The sequence below is a fragment of the Phoxinus phoxinus genome, assembly GCF_949152265.1.
Source record: "Phoxinus phoxinus genome assembly, chromosome: 15".
Taxonomy (NCBI): Eukaryota; Metazoa; Chordata; class Actinopteri; order Cypriniformes; family Leuciscidae; genus Phoxinus; species Phoxinus phoxinus.
In genome coordinates, this window is record NC_136890.1 from 25,284,290 (window position 1) to 25,299,852 (window position 15,563).

At 38.4% G+C, this 15,563-nt stretch overlaps 1 protein-coding gene across 1 annotated transcript in view; it reads left to right on the forward strand.

The window, feature by feature from the left end:
* The first annotated feature begins 309 nt into the window (after nt 1–309).
* obscna (obscurin, cytoskeletal calmodulin and titin-interacting RhoGEF a) overlaps nt 310–15,563 on the forward strand; it is a 54,455-nt gene continuing 39,201 nt past the window's right edge. The window contains exons 1-20 of the mRNA XM_079638023.1: nt 310–556; nt 1,311–1,396; nt 1,664–1,930; nt 5,082–5,243; nt 5,698–5,802; nt 5,876–6,142; nt 6,332–6,601; nt 7,883–8,149; nt 8,339–8,602; nt 9,425–9,691; nt 9,776–10,045; nt 10,123–10,389; nt 10,542–10,808; nt 10,981–11,253; nt 11,562–11,825; nt 11,931–12,197; nt 12,277–12,543; nt 12,634–12,900; nt 14,449–14,715; nt 14,794–15,060. Coding sequence (XP_079494149.1) covers nt 1,390–1,396; nt 1,664–1,930; nt 5,082–5,243; nt 5,698–5,802; nt 5,876–6,142; nt 6,332–6,601; nt 7,883–8,149; nt 8,339–8,602; nt 9,425–9,691; nt 9,776–10,045; nt 10,123–10,389; nt 10,542–10,808; nt 10,981–11,253; nt 11,562–11,825; nt 11,931–12,197; nt 12,277–12,543; nt 12,634–12,900; nt 14,449–14,715; nt 14,794–15,060 — 4,552 coding nt within the window. The 5' untranslated portion in view covers nt 310–556; nt 1,311–1,389. The remainder of the gene's footprint in view (nt 557–1,310; nt 1,397–1,663; nt 1,931–5,081; nt 5,244–5,697; nt 5,803–5,875; nt 6,143–6,331; nt 6,602–7,882; nt 8,150–8,338; nt 8,603–9,424; nt 9,692–9,775; nt 10,046–10,122; nt 10,390–10,541; nt 10,809–10,980; nt 11,254–11,561; nt 11,826–11,930; nt 12,198–12,276; nt 12,544–12,633; nt 12,901–14,448; nt 14,716–14,793; nt 15,061–15,563) is intronic.

Below are 15,563 nucleotides of genomic sequence, written 5' to 3' on the forward strand. Positions count from 1 at the left end.
CTGTGCTACTGTGAATAACTTCTGGTCAGCACAACGTTAATCAATAAAAGGAAAACATTCATTCTCTGGGAATCAACTTTGAATCAAGCCTGAGAATTTGTTAAGGGATACATAGTCAATTAAGAGATATAATAAATAGGCTAATGAACCAAACCATCCTTTTTGAAAGGTACAGTATGGTTGGTTTTCTGTGTATGAAAACAATGTTAACAGGCAGGACTTGCTCCATGTAGCCAAGATGTTTCTATCTTTGTGTATAATGACGCACAGCTATTTTGGAGATATGTCAGCTGTTTGGTATTAGCCTTTGGGAAAGCTGGAAAAAAAGAAAAACACTTTCAGCTGCTTGTCTGCCAAGGGAAACGGGATAGCACACTGACCTGGGTATCTTTGGTCAAAGTTTGGAGGATAATCTTGAAGGAATTTATGTGAACTACAAAAAAGCCTTGGCGGACTTTGATGTTTTCTGGTATTTTTTGTCATTAGTTTCAAATATTATGGTTTGAAGGGTCTTTTATGGACTTTAATGTGAGGGAAATGCCAAATTCAGCTAATGGTGAGTGGAATGGAAGATTCGTTTGTTCTTCTAAATGTCTGGTCTGTATGAATGTTTTACTTATGACTGATTTCAAATTGTTGTTTAAATACCTAGTTTTCTGGTGCATGATCTACAACAACAACAAAATATTTGATGAAGTCTAATCTAATGTCTCCAGTTTTATAAGTTCCCAATTTTTTTATTTGACTTTTTATTTTTTTATAGTCTGATTGATACTAAAAAAGCTATGAAAATTCATATTTTTAATCTCAAGGATGCAAGGATGGTGTCATGTTTCAAAGCATTATACACTTGAGGCCAACTATTAATTGAGCAATTGTGACATGCTGCAACAACTGGGAGAGGCGTTTGTTTGTAATGTGAGAAAGAAGTGTGCAGGGAGTTGATCTGTCTTTGTTTGATTTAGACAAACTTCAGTTGTATCTGCACATATGGACATAGCCTCTCAATATAAGCTACACTGGCAGAGACATCAGTGCATGCCAACTAGGCACACAGAGTGTAAGAGAATATACTTTGTTTCATATTTCTTAGCCAGCCACGTGTTGTAGCCTATTCACTATTAAGATCTGCTTATGTGTTACACATAAAATTAGACACATGAATGCATTTTGTTTATTAAGTACAAAATTAATAATTAAATTAATAGCCTACATAAATTATGAAAATTTGGAAATAGCAACAATATTAAGCATATTTCTTTTTCAGTCCTAATATTGTCGATCAGTAACAAATTACACTTTTGTTTTAGAGTGCAACTGAAGTAGTAAACTTGAAGTTGCTGGCCATTCCTTCCTAAAGGCTTGTGAGACGAGTACACGGTGCTTAACATGACATGTAAGAATAATTTCTTAATTAAGCATTCTGAATATTTGTATATCATCATGATATTTTTATACTAGCAGTGTACGAAGTCCCTAAGTGACATTCGCGTGAGTTTTGGCGCGAACACGATCAAAGGAAATATAGAAAACATGAGCACGTGACAGGTTGTCGTGCTCGCGCGAAAGCTATCGCAAATGTCACTTTAGGGGCTCTGTAGTTGTAGCCTAGCATATTTGTTACAAAAAGAAACACTGATAATTTATCTATTTTTGTCTAAAGTGAATAGAATTCAATTGGTGAAAGGGCTAGAGGATGTGACGCTGTGTGAGAAAGAAGTCTGTACATTTGAGGTGGTCCTCAGTCATGCGTACGTCCAGGGTGAATGGACCAAGAATGGACTCCCTTTTAAATCCAGGCCTGTGTGTCGAATTGCCACGCAGGGGAAAAAACACACACTCACCCTGACGCGGGTCACGGTTTCTGACATGGGCGTCATCAGCTTCAAGGCTGAAGGGATCGAAAGCTCAGCTATGCTAACAGTTACAGGTACCACCAATACGCAACATGTCTTTAACGCTGTAAAGCCTGACATATGAAATACTAATGGTGAGAAAAAAAACCATTGCACAATCTGCAAAATGTTCATTTGAATACAATAAGAGGGATCATAATATATATATATTTTTTATTTCTGTCTTGAATAAGATATTTTTACATAAAATATGTTTACATATAGTCAGCAAGACTAAAAGAATAGCTGAATTTATAAAAATTACTCAGTTCAAAAGTTGATTTACCCTTGAACAAATTTTATATCTTATTCATAATAGAATAGAATGAGGCATTTATATAGCGCTTTCATATGTACTACAGTACACCCAAAGCGCTTTACAATCATTTCAGGGCAGTACCTAATAAAATTAACATGCATTTTGTATGATCCTGCAGTATTATATTTGATACTCGCATAAAAAGTGATGTAGGGATAATCAAGTAAAACTTAAGTTGCTTCAGTCCAACAAGTGTTCATCGTAAAATATTACAGACAATATAAAAGTTATTTTTAAATTTACTTTATAAAAATCAGTAAAGATTTCAGAGAAGAAAAACAAATATTTGCCACAACTTAAAGAGGACTTTTTAGAATTATACTAAAAGGCCTTTCAATTGCCTAAAAAAAAGAACAGTGGAGAAAATAATTATTTGATCCCCTGATGATTTTGTAAGTTACAAAGAAATAAAGGGTCAATCATTTTATGGTAGGTTTATTTTAACAGATATCAGAGACAGAATATCAACCAAAAAAAAAAAAAAATCCAGAAAAAAACACATTTTAAAGGTTATAAATTGATTAGCATTTGATCGAGTGAAATAAGTGTTTGAATTCAAGCAAGAATTCTGCCTCCCACAGATTGGTTATGTGCCCACGTGGAACACAGATTAGTCCTGTCACTTTAAAGCTGCAGTCCGGCACTTTTTTGGGTTTAAAAATATCAAAAAAGACATTTTTGAAAAAAAAACGTAACCAGCCAGTGTTCAAAACGATCTGCTTGCCTTACCTCGATTCAAAACGGTAAGCTTGTAATAATGATTTTAATTCCAGTGGTACTGGTGGATTTCCGCGGGAATTTCGAGCATGTCTTTGCGTCATTACGTCACTTCTGTACACAGAGAGAAGGAGTCCCCGGCTAGCGTGTGTGGATGATGGAGGTGGAGGTTTAGCTTAGCACTTGGTATGGCGGATCCCGAAAGTTTAAAGCGACAATCACCAGTGACAACTGGAGATTCACCAGTTGTAAAACCAAAAGACTTCGGACTTCAGAGTGGCTACAGAAAAAATATATTTTTCACGTTTTGACGTGATATAATCAATCGTTAGATTTAATCAGCATGATATAGCTACTGCAATGCTTCCCCCCACCCCCCGAATTTGGTCAGAACAAACGTGAATGTTACTTACTTGTTCAGATGACATTTACCGATGAAAATTCTAATGTTGACACTTTCAAAAAGTATACTCTGAGATTGCTGATGACAGTACAGTATCCACAGCGACGCGGCAGCGACAGGTTCTCCTCAATACATTGTGTTCATCCGCGCTGTTTCATGCCGATTTACTACCCACGCACAGTTAATAATTCCGCGAATAACTGCAATTGCAGATTTCTAACAGAGATGGCGACAAAGAGGAAAAACGACGGACTGCAGCTTTAAGTACTCCTAATGTCAGCTTGTTGTGTGTATAAAAGAAACCTGTCCACATAATCTGTATCTTCCATTCCAACCTCTCCACTACCATGGGCAAGACCAAAGAGCTGTCAAAGGACATCAGGGACAAGATTGTAGACCTGCACAAGGCTGAAATGGGCTACAAGACCATCAGCAGGAAAGCTTGGTGAGAGTGAGAAAACTGTTGGTGCCATTATTCGGAAATTGAAGAAATGCAAAATAACCATCAATTGCCCTCGGTCTGGATCTGCAAGATCTGGCCTCATGAGGTAAGGATGATCATGAGAAAGGTGAGGAGCCCAGAACTACACGGGAGGAGCTTGTTAATGATCTCAAGGCAGTTGGGACCCCAGTCACCAAGCAAACCATTTGTAACAGACTACGCCGCAATGGATTGAAATCCTGCAGTGAAATCCCGCAAGGTCCCCCAGCTCAAGAAGGCGCATGTACAGGCCCGTCTGTTTGCCAATAAACATCTAATGATTCAGAGAAGGCTTGGGAGAAAGTGCTGATCAGATGAGACCAAAAATTGAGCTCTTTGGCATCAACTCAACTCGTTGTACTTGGAGGAAAATAAATGTTGACTATGATCCCAAGAACACCATCCCTACAGTCAAGCACGGAGGTGGAAACATTATGCTCCCAGGCTGTTTCTCTACTAAGGTACAGGACGACTTCACCGTATTGAGGGGCTGATGGACGGGGCCGAATACTGTAAAATCATGGACGAGAACCTCCTTCCTTCAGCCAGAACACTGAAGATGGGTCGTGGATGGGTCTTCCAGCATGACAATGACCCAAAACATACCACCAAGGCAACAAAGGAGTGGCTCAAGAAGAAGCACATTAAGGTCTTGGCCTAGCCAGTCTCCAGACCTTAATCCTATAGAAAATCTGTGGAGGGAGCTGAAACTTTGAGTTGCAAAGCGACAGCTAAGAAACCTTAAGGATTTAGAGAGGATCTGTAAAGAGGAATGGACCAAAATTCCTCCTGAGATGTGTGCAAACCTGGTGACAAACTACAAGAAAGGTCTTACCTCTGTGCTTGTCAACAAGGGTTTCTCCACCAAGTACTAAATTATGTTTTGCTTGGGGATCAAATACTTATTTCAGTCACTGAAATGCAAATCACCGTTAATCACCGTCTCTCACCGTTAAAATAAACCTACTATACAAATTATAGACCCTTAATTTCTTTGTAAGTGGGCAAACTTACAAAAAAACTTAGGCCCTAGATAAATAAATAGGCCCTAGAAATTTGCATATAAAATATGATACATTAGGCTTTATAGGGTTAATGCTATATGAAGTAATTTCTCTATGTGATAGTGGTATTAATGCCTCATCTAAAATGATTTGGATAATGTACATTTACAGTAGAGAAGTGTTTTTTTTGTATAATTTTAAATGTTACCAAACAAGCTGCCTGTGATAGAAGTTTGCTACTATCCTGTTTCCTTTCTCTCAGCCAGGGATATAAAGATTGTGAAGGATCTTCAGAATGCCAGTGTGACCGAGAGGCAGAGTGTGACATTTATCTGTGAGGTCAACTGCGAAGATGTGGATGGGATGTGGTATAAGGACGACAGCCGGTTGCGAGCTAGGGACAATGTTAAAATAAAATGCGAGGGTATGTGTGAGAGGTTTAGTGGCACTTTGACTTCTGGTGGATGTCATTATAACAGGGTCATTCTCAAAAAATGGTAACAAACATTTCACATGACTTTTTAAACATGAATAAGAGATTTCAAACTTCATAATATGAAAAGCATAATCCTTTAATTTAACCCAATATGTATTAAATGACATAGTGTGATGTTTTTAATGTTAAAAACTTGTATTTAGAAAATTCTAAAAGCTGTGTATGTAGCTGTGCACCATGTTGAAAAATTAGAAGAATTTAAATTAGTTATTGGTGTTAAATCATTTAAAAAAATAGTTTTTTTTAAAAACGCCGGAATATGACGATTTTTTGAGAGTGACCAAAAAGGTCTTTAATTGAATATGATAATATTTTGTTTTAGAATTAAATTTGAATTAAATTTTCAGCAGCTCTTTCAAATTTGATCAAATCTTACAAACAGGTAAAATACACTCCCTGACCTATAAATCAGTCAAACCAGAAGATGCTGGTGAAATCAGATTCACTGCCGAGAGGGTCTCTTCAACAGCAACACTACGAGTTAAAGGTAAAAATGAGAGCATCACATTTGATCCGTTTTCTTCAATTGTCTTTGAATTTACCAAGGATGATCATTGCAGAGCTTCCAGTTCATTTTTTGAAGCCCCTGAGGGTGAAGATTGCAATGTACAAACACCGTGCCTTGCTGGAGTGTCAGGTCTCCCGTGACAATGCTGTGGTTAAATGGTACAGAAGAAACCATGAAATTGTGCCAAATGGCAAGTACCAAACTATCAGTGAAGGTGTGTACAGACAGCTCATCATAGATGATGTGGGCTCCTCAGATGAAGACACTTTTATCTGTGATGCTGTTGATGAGAGGACTTCCTGCCAACTGTTTGTAGAAGGTGAGAAGTAATTTTTTTCTAAAGTAAATTGAATCATAATGTAAATACATTTTACTTATGCAGTTTCAATATTATCATTGATTTAACAGATTCATTCTTAGTCTACTTTTATTCATTTAGTCAGTTGTCTATCCTTTAAAAATGTTAGGTAAGACTTTTATGCACTGGACATTTGATCTATTCTTACAGAGCAGGTCATCGGCATTTTGAAAGGACTCACTTCTGTGGAGGTCATGGAGCCTAAAGAGGCTCGTTTTAAAGTGGAAACCAGTATTAAATTAGAGAGGTCACCAAAATGGACCCTGAATGGGCAGATGCTATGCCCCTGTCCAGAAATCAGGATTGAGAGGCAAGGAACCTCGAACAGACTTATTTTCACCCAAACTGACAGCAGCATGTGTGGGATTGTGCAGTTCACCTCTGGGAAGAGCAAGTCGGAAGCTCAACTCACAGTTACAGGTAATTATCTGGTCAATCTCAAAATATTCAGATTAGGGATACACAATAAACTGGTGCCATATAAGTATTTTTTTTTAATTATTGGTATCAGAGTATTGGTTATGTAATTGTGCAAGCTCATGTCCACTATGTCCACTGAGTTTAGGCTGCGTTTGCACTGGCTCCAAAAAATTAGATTTTTTACAAAAATTTGACACGCATCAGAATTTGTTGCACGTGTGCACACAAAAATCACGCCATGTTGTAAATGGACGTCTTTGACGCTCTTCACCGAGCGCTTATATATACACACAAGAGCGTTTGAAAGCAGGCGTCTATCAGCGGATTTATTATGACAGACGCATGCTTTCAAATGCGACCGTGTGTATATGTGTAAGCTCTCCGTGAAGAGCGTCTATTTACAACATGTCTTTGAAGCGTTGATCATTGTAGCCAATCACAGACATGCACGTTGAGCTTGTGAACACAGTGGCCAATCAGAGGTGTTTAAGAATCCGTTCAACAGCGCTCAAAATGCTTGAGGGAAATGCTGGTATAGGGTATAGTCACATTTTTAGTACCTATTTGGTACCGTAGTCGGTACTTTTGAATTAATTTAATCTAGTCATTTATTTTAATATAAGCAATTTATCGTTAATTGACCATAAAAAAAAAATGCTTATCTAGGAATTTAATATCAGTGCATCATCCTAGACTCTATCGCAGCTTTTCTTGGCCAAGGACCGCCCAAGAAGGATGTTTGACTGACATGTAACGCAACCAATCACAGTTTGTTTTGTTCCGCGTCATGTTTAGGGGCGTGACAATATTATGTCGATGTCCCTACAATAACACACCGGCGTGTTAATAAATAATTAATTCAAGAGCGTTGTGCAAGTTTACTGCAACAATGGAGCCGCGAACTTCATATACTTTGAAAATCCAGCAATTAGTTGATCCTGGTAAGTGCTTATTGTCACAATTGTAAACACAACGGCTTTCTACTTCCACGAGGAGTTTTGGTGTCACGACATTTGTTTCTACGCGAACCGTTAAAGAACGCGACACACTCATCTCCCGGACATCCTGTAGAATTCAACCAATCAGATCACGACTTCGAAACTCCTGAAGTGTTTCCAGAAAAGTGTGCCATATGCATCAGATGTTCAGCCAATGGTCCGTGGGCGTGGTCTGAGGCTGAGAGTGCATCCCTAAATCAGAGCATAGAGCCATGCATTTTTATTATATGGCTTCTGAATAATGTGCCTTATGAATTCTTGCTTTCCTTCACTTTCCTAATAGAGCGGCCTTTGATTGTCAAACAGCCCATTTCAGATGTGGAGGTGAAGGAGAACGGGTCAGTTACTCTCAGCTGTGAGTTCTGTCCATCCCCCAGAGTGGTGCGCTGGTTCAAGGGTAGGACCCCCCTGTTTGCCTCCAATAAGTGCACAATGAAGCGAGAAAAGAACCGGGTTGAGATGACCATCCTGGGTGTTAAAGTAGCAGATTCAGGAGAGTATCGCTGTCTGGCTGGTGGCTCTGAGACAAGAGGAAGAATCAGTGTGGAAGGTACCTGCTTTTAGCTACAGCATAAGGGTGTTGCAAACCTGCAAATTTTAAACACATCATCAAAATAAGACACAATCTGCACTCCCTGGTATAGTCTTCCATATGCACGAGTAGCTTTTTAATTAAGGATTTTTAGAGCATAGATGAAACACATTCAATACATTAGAAATAATTTTTCTTTTCTTGCAGTTAAAAGGTTGAAGATCATAAGACACCTGGAGCAAGTAGAAACTGAGGAAGATGGATCTGCTGTATTCAGTTGTGAATTGAGTCACGAGTCACCCAGTGTCCAGTGGCTTCTCAATGACAGAGTACTGCACACCAACCACATAAACAAAGTACAGAATTCTGGAAAAGTGTACAGTCTGATTCTAAAGCGACTCGCTCCTCAAGAGAGCCGTGTAACATTCAAAACCTTTGATATCAGCGAGTCTGCGTTCCTCAGGGTCAGAGGTAAGGTTTTCAGTTACTATGGGACTAAGAAAACAGGATTTTTTAATAACCTGCTCTCCAACACCTCTACATTCAAAGCAGAGACAGACACATGTACAAGTATTTACAACAGATATCGGATATATAATTGTTTTTGCCCAGCACATTCTTAAAGGAATTGCTATAAATTGTGGAAGAGATTTAGCCCTTTAAGAGCACTATTTCTTTCAATTTACGAGTTCATGCATAAAATGAGTTGTACTTTATTATAAGAAATAAAAAATACTGTTACAACACATTTCAGGCCACACAAACAAACTCTTTATAATCAACTAACCTTTCAAATCCAGTAGTTATAATACTCTCCACTCTATTTTTTAAACTAGTGTTTAGGGACTATCCAACCAGCATATTATTGAGCCCCTAAAGGGACATGGTGATGGAAAAAAATTAGATGGACAGAAAAAATATATCTTAATGCATTTGCTTTACCTCGCAAAACTTTTGCGTTCCCTGAGAAACTTTGCCTTTACTCGTTAAGAAATCAAACATTTTTGCGGGTGAATGCAAAGTTTCTCAGGGGAACGCAAAACATTTGTGAGAGAATTCAAAAGCATTTACATAATTTTTCCTTCCATCTCATGTTTTTCTATCACTATGTCCCTTTAGAGGTTCCGTAGCATCTCTCCTCTATTATTATGATGTTTTTTTTCTATAGCAGAAATTTCTTTCTTACTGTACATTATAATGTTGTGATGCTTAATTCACTTTAGCATTCAAAAGTGAGTGTTCATTTTCTTTGGTATAGATTTTTAATATCGGCCATTTATGTGTGTCTCTTAGAAAAGCCAGCAGTGTTCCTCAGGTCACTGGAGGATGTAGCAGGTGAGGAGCGTGGTGAAGTCCTTCTGCAGTGTGAGGTTTCCAAGCCATCTGTAACTCCTGTCTGGAGGAAAGATGGTGAAATTCTGACCGTCAATGAGAAGAATGAGATTCTCCATTTAGGAAAGTCATTGACTCTTATAATTCGCAAGCTGAGCAAGGACGATGGAGGGGAGTACAGCTGTGATATTGGCTGCAGCCAAACTAAAGCGAAAGTCATAGTTCGTGGTAAGTTTCATGATCTCTAATTGAATCTAATTGAAATAATTAACAAAAAAATACATTTTATTTAAACTGAGGGTCTTTTTTCAGACCTGCGCATTACCATTACCAAACGCATACGGACAACAACTGTGCTGGAAGGGGAAAACTGCAGTTTTGAGTGTGTCCTGTCCCATGATATCATCGATGAAGCACTGTGGATCTTGAATGGCAAACTGATTGTCAGCAATGGACGAATCATAGTCGCTAACAAGGGGCGCAAATACACAATGAGCATTCAGGAAGTTATTGTATCTGATGCCGGAGAAGTGGTCTTTACCATCAAAAATCTCAGTTGCAGGACTATGTTGTTCGTCAAAGGTGATCATTTAAATTCGCAAATAATGCAAGTTTCCAAGTTCAGCATTGCTTACTCTCTGTCTCTTCTGTTTTCTCAGAGAAGCCTGTGAGAGTGTTTAGGGATATGCTAAATGTTAAAGCGACACCCGGTGAAGATCCAGAGCTCAGCTGTGAGATCACCAAACCTGATGCAACAGTTAAATGGCTGAAAAATGGGAGAATAATTAGAGTCAGCCCAAAATATGAAATGACCCAAAAGGATTATTTGGTGAAGCTCATCATCCATAATGCAGCCATAATGGACTCAGGAGAGTACTGCTGTGAGGCTGATGGGATTGCTACAAGGGCAAGATTAGATGTCAGAGGTAAATACTTTTAATACTAAATACATTTTATACACTTCTTTATTATTTTTTCCCAGTGCAACTGCTCTTTCAGTGATTGACCTATCAAGTTCATTTCATTCTGCTGAATGTCATTTACACTGTTATTCTCTCTTTTGTCGTAATGCATTTAGACTTGCAACAAACATTTGCGAAGGAACTGAAGGATTTGTGCGCAGAGGAAAAGGGCACAGTGATCATGGAGTGTGAAACCAGGAGGCCCACCACTACCGTGAACTGGTTAAAAGGCTTGATGGTGCTCAGCTCGGGACAAAAGTACATTATGAAGAAAAAGGATGTTGTCCTCACTCTGACCATCTTCAGTCTGGAGAAGAGTGACAGTGCCGTCTACACCTGTGACGTTGGGACAATGCAGAGCAGGGCATTACTTACAGTTCAAGGTAGCCAAACAACAAATGGTTTAAAATTCTTCCAGAATTATATACCTTTAAAAAAAGGGAATCTGAGATGGGTTACTAGAATAAAGTGTTTGAACATTATTTTATAGTCACTTTATGAATTGTAAAAAAATGTATGCATCTATTGCATTTTTCATATGAATCTGGCCCTCAGGTCAAAAAGTGGTCATTGTGGATGAGCTAGAAGATAAAGAGTGTCTAGAAGGAGATACCATCGTCTTTAAGTGTCGGATCTGCCCAAGTGACTACACTGAGGTTAAATGGTACCTGGATGAGACCTTGCTCTACACTAATGATCTTAACGAGATCAAGATGATGCCTGGTGGCTACCACACTCTTACCTTTAAACAGCTTGCTCGTAAAGACACCGGCACCATCTCCTTCGAGGCTGGGGACAAAAGATCATATGCATCACTATTAGTCAGGGGTAACTATTATAAATCATGACACTTGACAAGATGCATGTGGCGTATAAGCTTGAAATAGCGGATTTGATATTATAAAAGGATCATGATACATATAATTTCTTATACATAATGTTACATATAAATATATAGATTTTGAGGTTTAGAACAAAAAAGGAGTTTGAAAGAGTCTTATGTGTAAACTTTTTTTTGTCCTTGTCTATCATAAAATAAAAAATGTGAAACATAACAAAATACAGTGCAGATCAGAATAATGTACAACATAAATAAACTGAAATATGTCTTTGTAATAAACCTGTTTGAATAACAGAGAGACGCCCCACGATAACTAAAGCATTGGAGGACACAGAAGCAATTGAAGGAGGAAGTTTGGTGCTATTATGCAAGACCTCAAAGCCATGTCATATTGTTTGGTACAAAGATGGCTGTCTAATCTGGAATTCCTCAAAGTACTTAGTTAGTCGATCTGGAAATGAGGCCAGGTTGGCCATCCGTGATGTGAAAGACAGTGACGCAGGGGTGTACGAATGCGATGCAGGATCGGTTAGCAGTAAAGCCACTTTGACTGTTAAAGGTATTTCAGGTGTCTCATTTCCACATTCTCATTCTACCATGTGGGAGGCTTTAGTTTCACCACTTTTTCTAAAATCACATCATCTTTATGTTTGTTTCACATTAGTTATCCCTGCTGAGTTTACAAAAGCGCTTCAGAACCAGGAGGTCAAAGAGGGAGAGGGTGTGACGCTGACGTGCGAATACTCTATACCCGGCGTCCAGTTTGTCTGGCGCAAAGGACCTGAGACACTAAAATATAGTGAGAAGTACCACATGAGGCAGAGGAAATCTTGCATTTCTCTTACAATACACAATCTGAAGCCGGAAGACTCTGGGAATTACACATGCATTTGCAGAGACCAAAAAACCATGGCTACTGTTACAGTCAATGGTACTGATTACTATGAAAATTAATTCATAACATTTGTCTTTGATTTGTAGCTTCACTTGTACCATTCCCTCTTTTCCAGCGGTTCCTATATCATTCGTTAAAGAACTCAAGAACCAAGAGACAGAGGAGGGTAAAAATATGACATTACGCTGTGAGCTTTCTAAAGCTGGAATCCCTGTGGAATGGTTGAAGGGTGAACAAACTCTCTGTCCTGGCGAGAAGTATCAAATGAGACACATAGTCACCATACTGGAGCTGGTAATCAGAAGTCCAGTGCCTGAGGACAGTGGAACGTACATCTGTGTGTGTGAAGATCAAAGGACCAAAGCTATTATCAAAATACGAAGTAAGACGAGATGTTGAATATGAAGACTTTGCTTTTCCATTGATCTGAATGCTGATAATGGAGCTTATATATTCTTTTATATTTCCTTAGCTCAACCCATCACGTTCAAACAGAAGTTAAGAAATCAAATAGCTGAGGAGGGAAACAGCATAATCTTGCATTGTGAGATATCCAAACAAGACACCCCTGTTGAGTGGAGAAAGGGGAACAACCTGCTCAAGTCCGGAGAGAAGTACAAGATCAGGCAGAGAGGCTGCATGCTAGAGCTGAAGATTTTCAATTTGACACAAGAGGATAGTGGAGTCTATAGCTGTACAATTGAAACTGTCCAGACATCAGCCAGCATTACTGTTAATGGTAAGCTAGTTCAATTTACTAGTCAATCATCCAAAATAAGGATTTTTCTTAATGCTTGCCCAGTCAGGCCAGTAGTTCTGTTACTTGACCTGCCAATTTTTCAATGCCACTAAAACAAAATAGGGATCATTTAACAATGCTTTTTTTATATTTGCTAAAATATATGTAGAAATGTATATCTCTTAGGTATAAATATGTATTAAGTATACTTTACAAAAATGTTCACTAATTCATTTCTTTACTGCTTTGATTTTTTAAAATTGTTCATTAATATTATACATATATAATGTTATATAGAACAAGTTTGTGTAAGCTATTAAGAAGCTGTGTATAAGAGTGATTTTATACGCAGTATTTACGGGTGTGTTAAAGCTGCAAGTCTGGCAGATTGAGGGGACAACATTTTGTAATGTTTACAACTCTCATGCCCCTCCCTCTGTCAAAAATAAATTTTATCCAGCTAGATAAAATAACAATAATAATTAAATAACAATACAACAATAGTAATAATAATAAATAATAATAAAATAACTAATAATCAATGTGTCATGAAACTGCACGTGGAACAGACAGTGGTGATCCAAATGCAGGCTTTATTGAGGAAGATCCAGAAACAGGTACGAGATAACAGGCAGAGGGTCAGAGTCCAGGTAAGCAGTCCAATACAGCAGAAGTACAATGCAAGGGCAAGGCAAACGGGAAAACCAGATACAGGCAGGGAGTCCAGGAACTGTGAAACTAGGAAATACTAAGGAACTGGGAAAACGCTAGGTAATGCAGTCAGACACATACAATACTGAGCCCTGGTACAAAGGGCCACTCAGGCTTAAGACAGGTGCGCTAAACAAGATAATAAAACACAGGTGCATAAAATCAACCATAATCAGTCCAGGGTAAAACTAGCCTGGGAAAACCCAGACCACTTCCAGCAAATTTAGATTTGCTCTGCAAGTGGGTTTGGCAAAGAGCCCATTGAAACCCATTTCCAATCCGTCGAAATCGCGGCACCAATCAGAAACGTTGGGGCGGGCTTTACACGGTGACGACAGAGCAGAGACGGTCACGCAGATTTTGTACATTACAAAGATGGATGCCGCCGTGGAACATCACAACATCACTCGTTCGAATCAGCTATCGCGTCTGTTTCAAGCGATTTAAAAGTGTAATTTTCGTTAACACAAACAGAGAATTGCTGAGAGTCTCGAGATGTTTCTCCGTCGCTCTGCATACGTCATGTCATTCATCGCTCTGATTGGTTTTAGTTTTATCCGACGTTCGTTGGTGACGCCCCTGTGGAAATGAATTGTCTATGGAGCTTTGCCAGACCCTTACTCAGTTACAACTGAGAGTGGTCTGGGTTTTCCCAGGCTAGGGTAAAACATAAAGAGGAATGAAAACTAGAGAAGGAGTGCCCCCCAGTGGCTCACGCAGGCACTCCAGACGCTGATTGTCACACAATGAATGTTTTATTTATTTATTTATTTATTTATTGTGGCAACTCAGCAAAGTAAATAAGGATGTACTTATTTGTTTCCTTTTGTTCTGTAGGTCAAATTGTCACTTTCAAAGAGAAGCTGAAAAACCTGGTAGCCGAGGAAGGGAAGATGATAAAATTGCATTGTGAGCTTTCCAAAACCGGTGTCCCAGTAGAATGGTGGAATGGAGACGAGCTGCTCCAGCCTGGAGAGAAGTATAAGATGAAAGAACGAGACACATTAGTTGAGCTGATCATCTGTGAGGCCGTGCCTGAAGACAGTGGAGTCTACAGATGTGTCTGTGGAGACCAAAAGACTAAAGCTACAATCAAAATTGTTGGTAAGGTTTTGTTTCATTAAGTTTGTGTTATTAATACAAAATTGATGTTATTATAAAACACATATGTTGGTTGCTCAGGTGCTCCAGCTACTTTTAAACAAAAACTTACGAACCAAGAAGGTCTTGAAGGGGAATCTATAACCTTACACTGTGAGCTCTCCAAAGTTGGAGTACCTGTGCAATGGTGGAGAGGAGATAAACCGCTCCTTCCAGGGCCACGGTACCAGACGAGGCTGGATGGAAGGACAGCTGTGTTGGAAATAACTAATATTTTCTCTGAAGATGCGGGAATATACAGCTGTGTGACTGGAGGCCAAAAGACCACAGCTGAAGTGAAAGTCAAAGGTAAGGTCTAAAAAATGTTAAAAATATATACACTACCACTCTAACGATTTTTTTTAATGAATCGTTTTAATAGCAAAGATGCATTAAATTTGTCAAAAGTGACAGTAAAGAGATTTATAATATTATATAAGATTTCTGTTCTTTTGAACTTTCTATTCATCAGAGAATCCTGAGTTTTTGTATAACGATCAACACAAAAATATTAAGCAGCACAACTGTTTTCAATATTGATATTAATAAGAAATGTTTCTTGAGCACCAAATCAGCGTGTAAGAATGGTTTCTGAAGGATCATGTTACACTGAAGACTGGAGTAATAGCTGATAATTCAGCTTTGAAATCATAGGAATACATTTTAAAACATTTAAAAGAAAAACAGCAGTTTTAAATTGCAATAATATTTCACAATATTACAGAATTTACTGTATTTTTTTTAATCAAATAAATGCAGGCTTAATGAGCACAATAGTAATTTTAGGGTGTTTTCACACTTGGCAGTTTGAT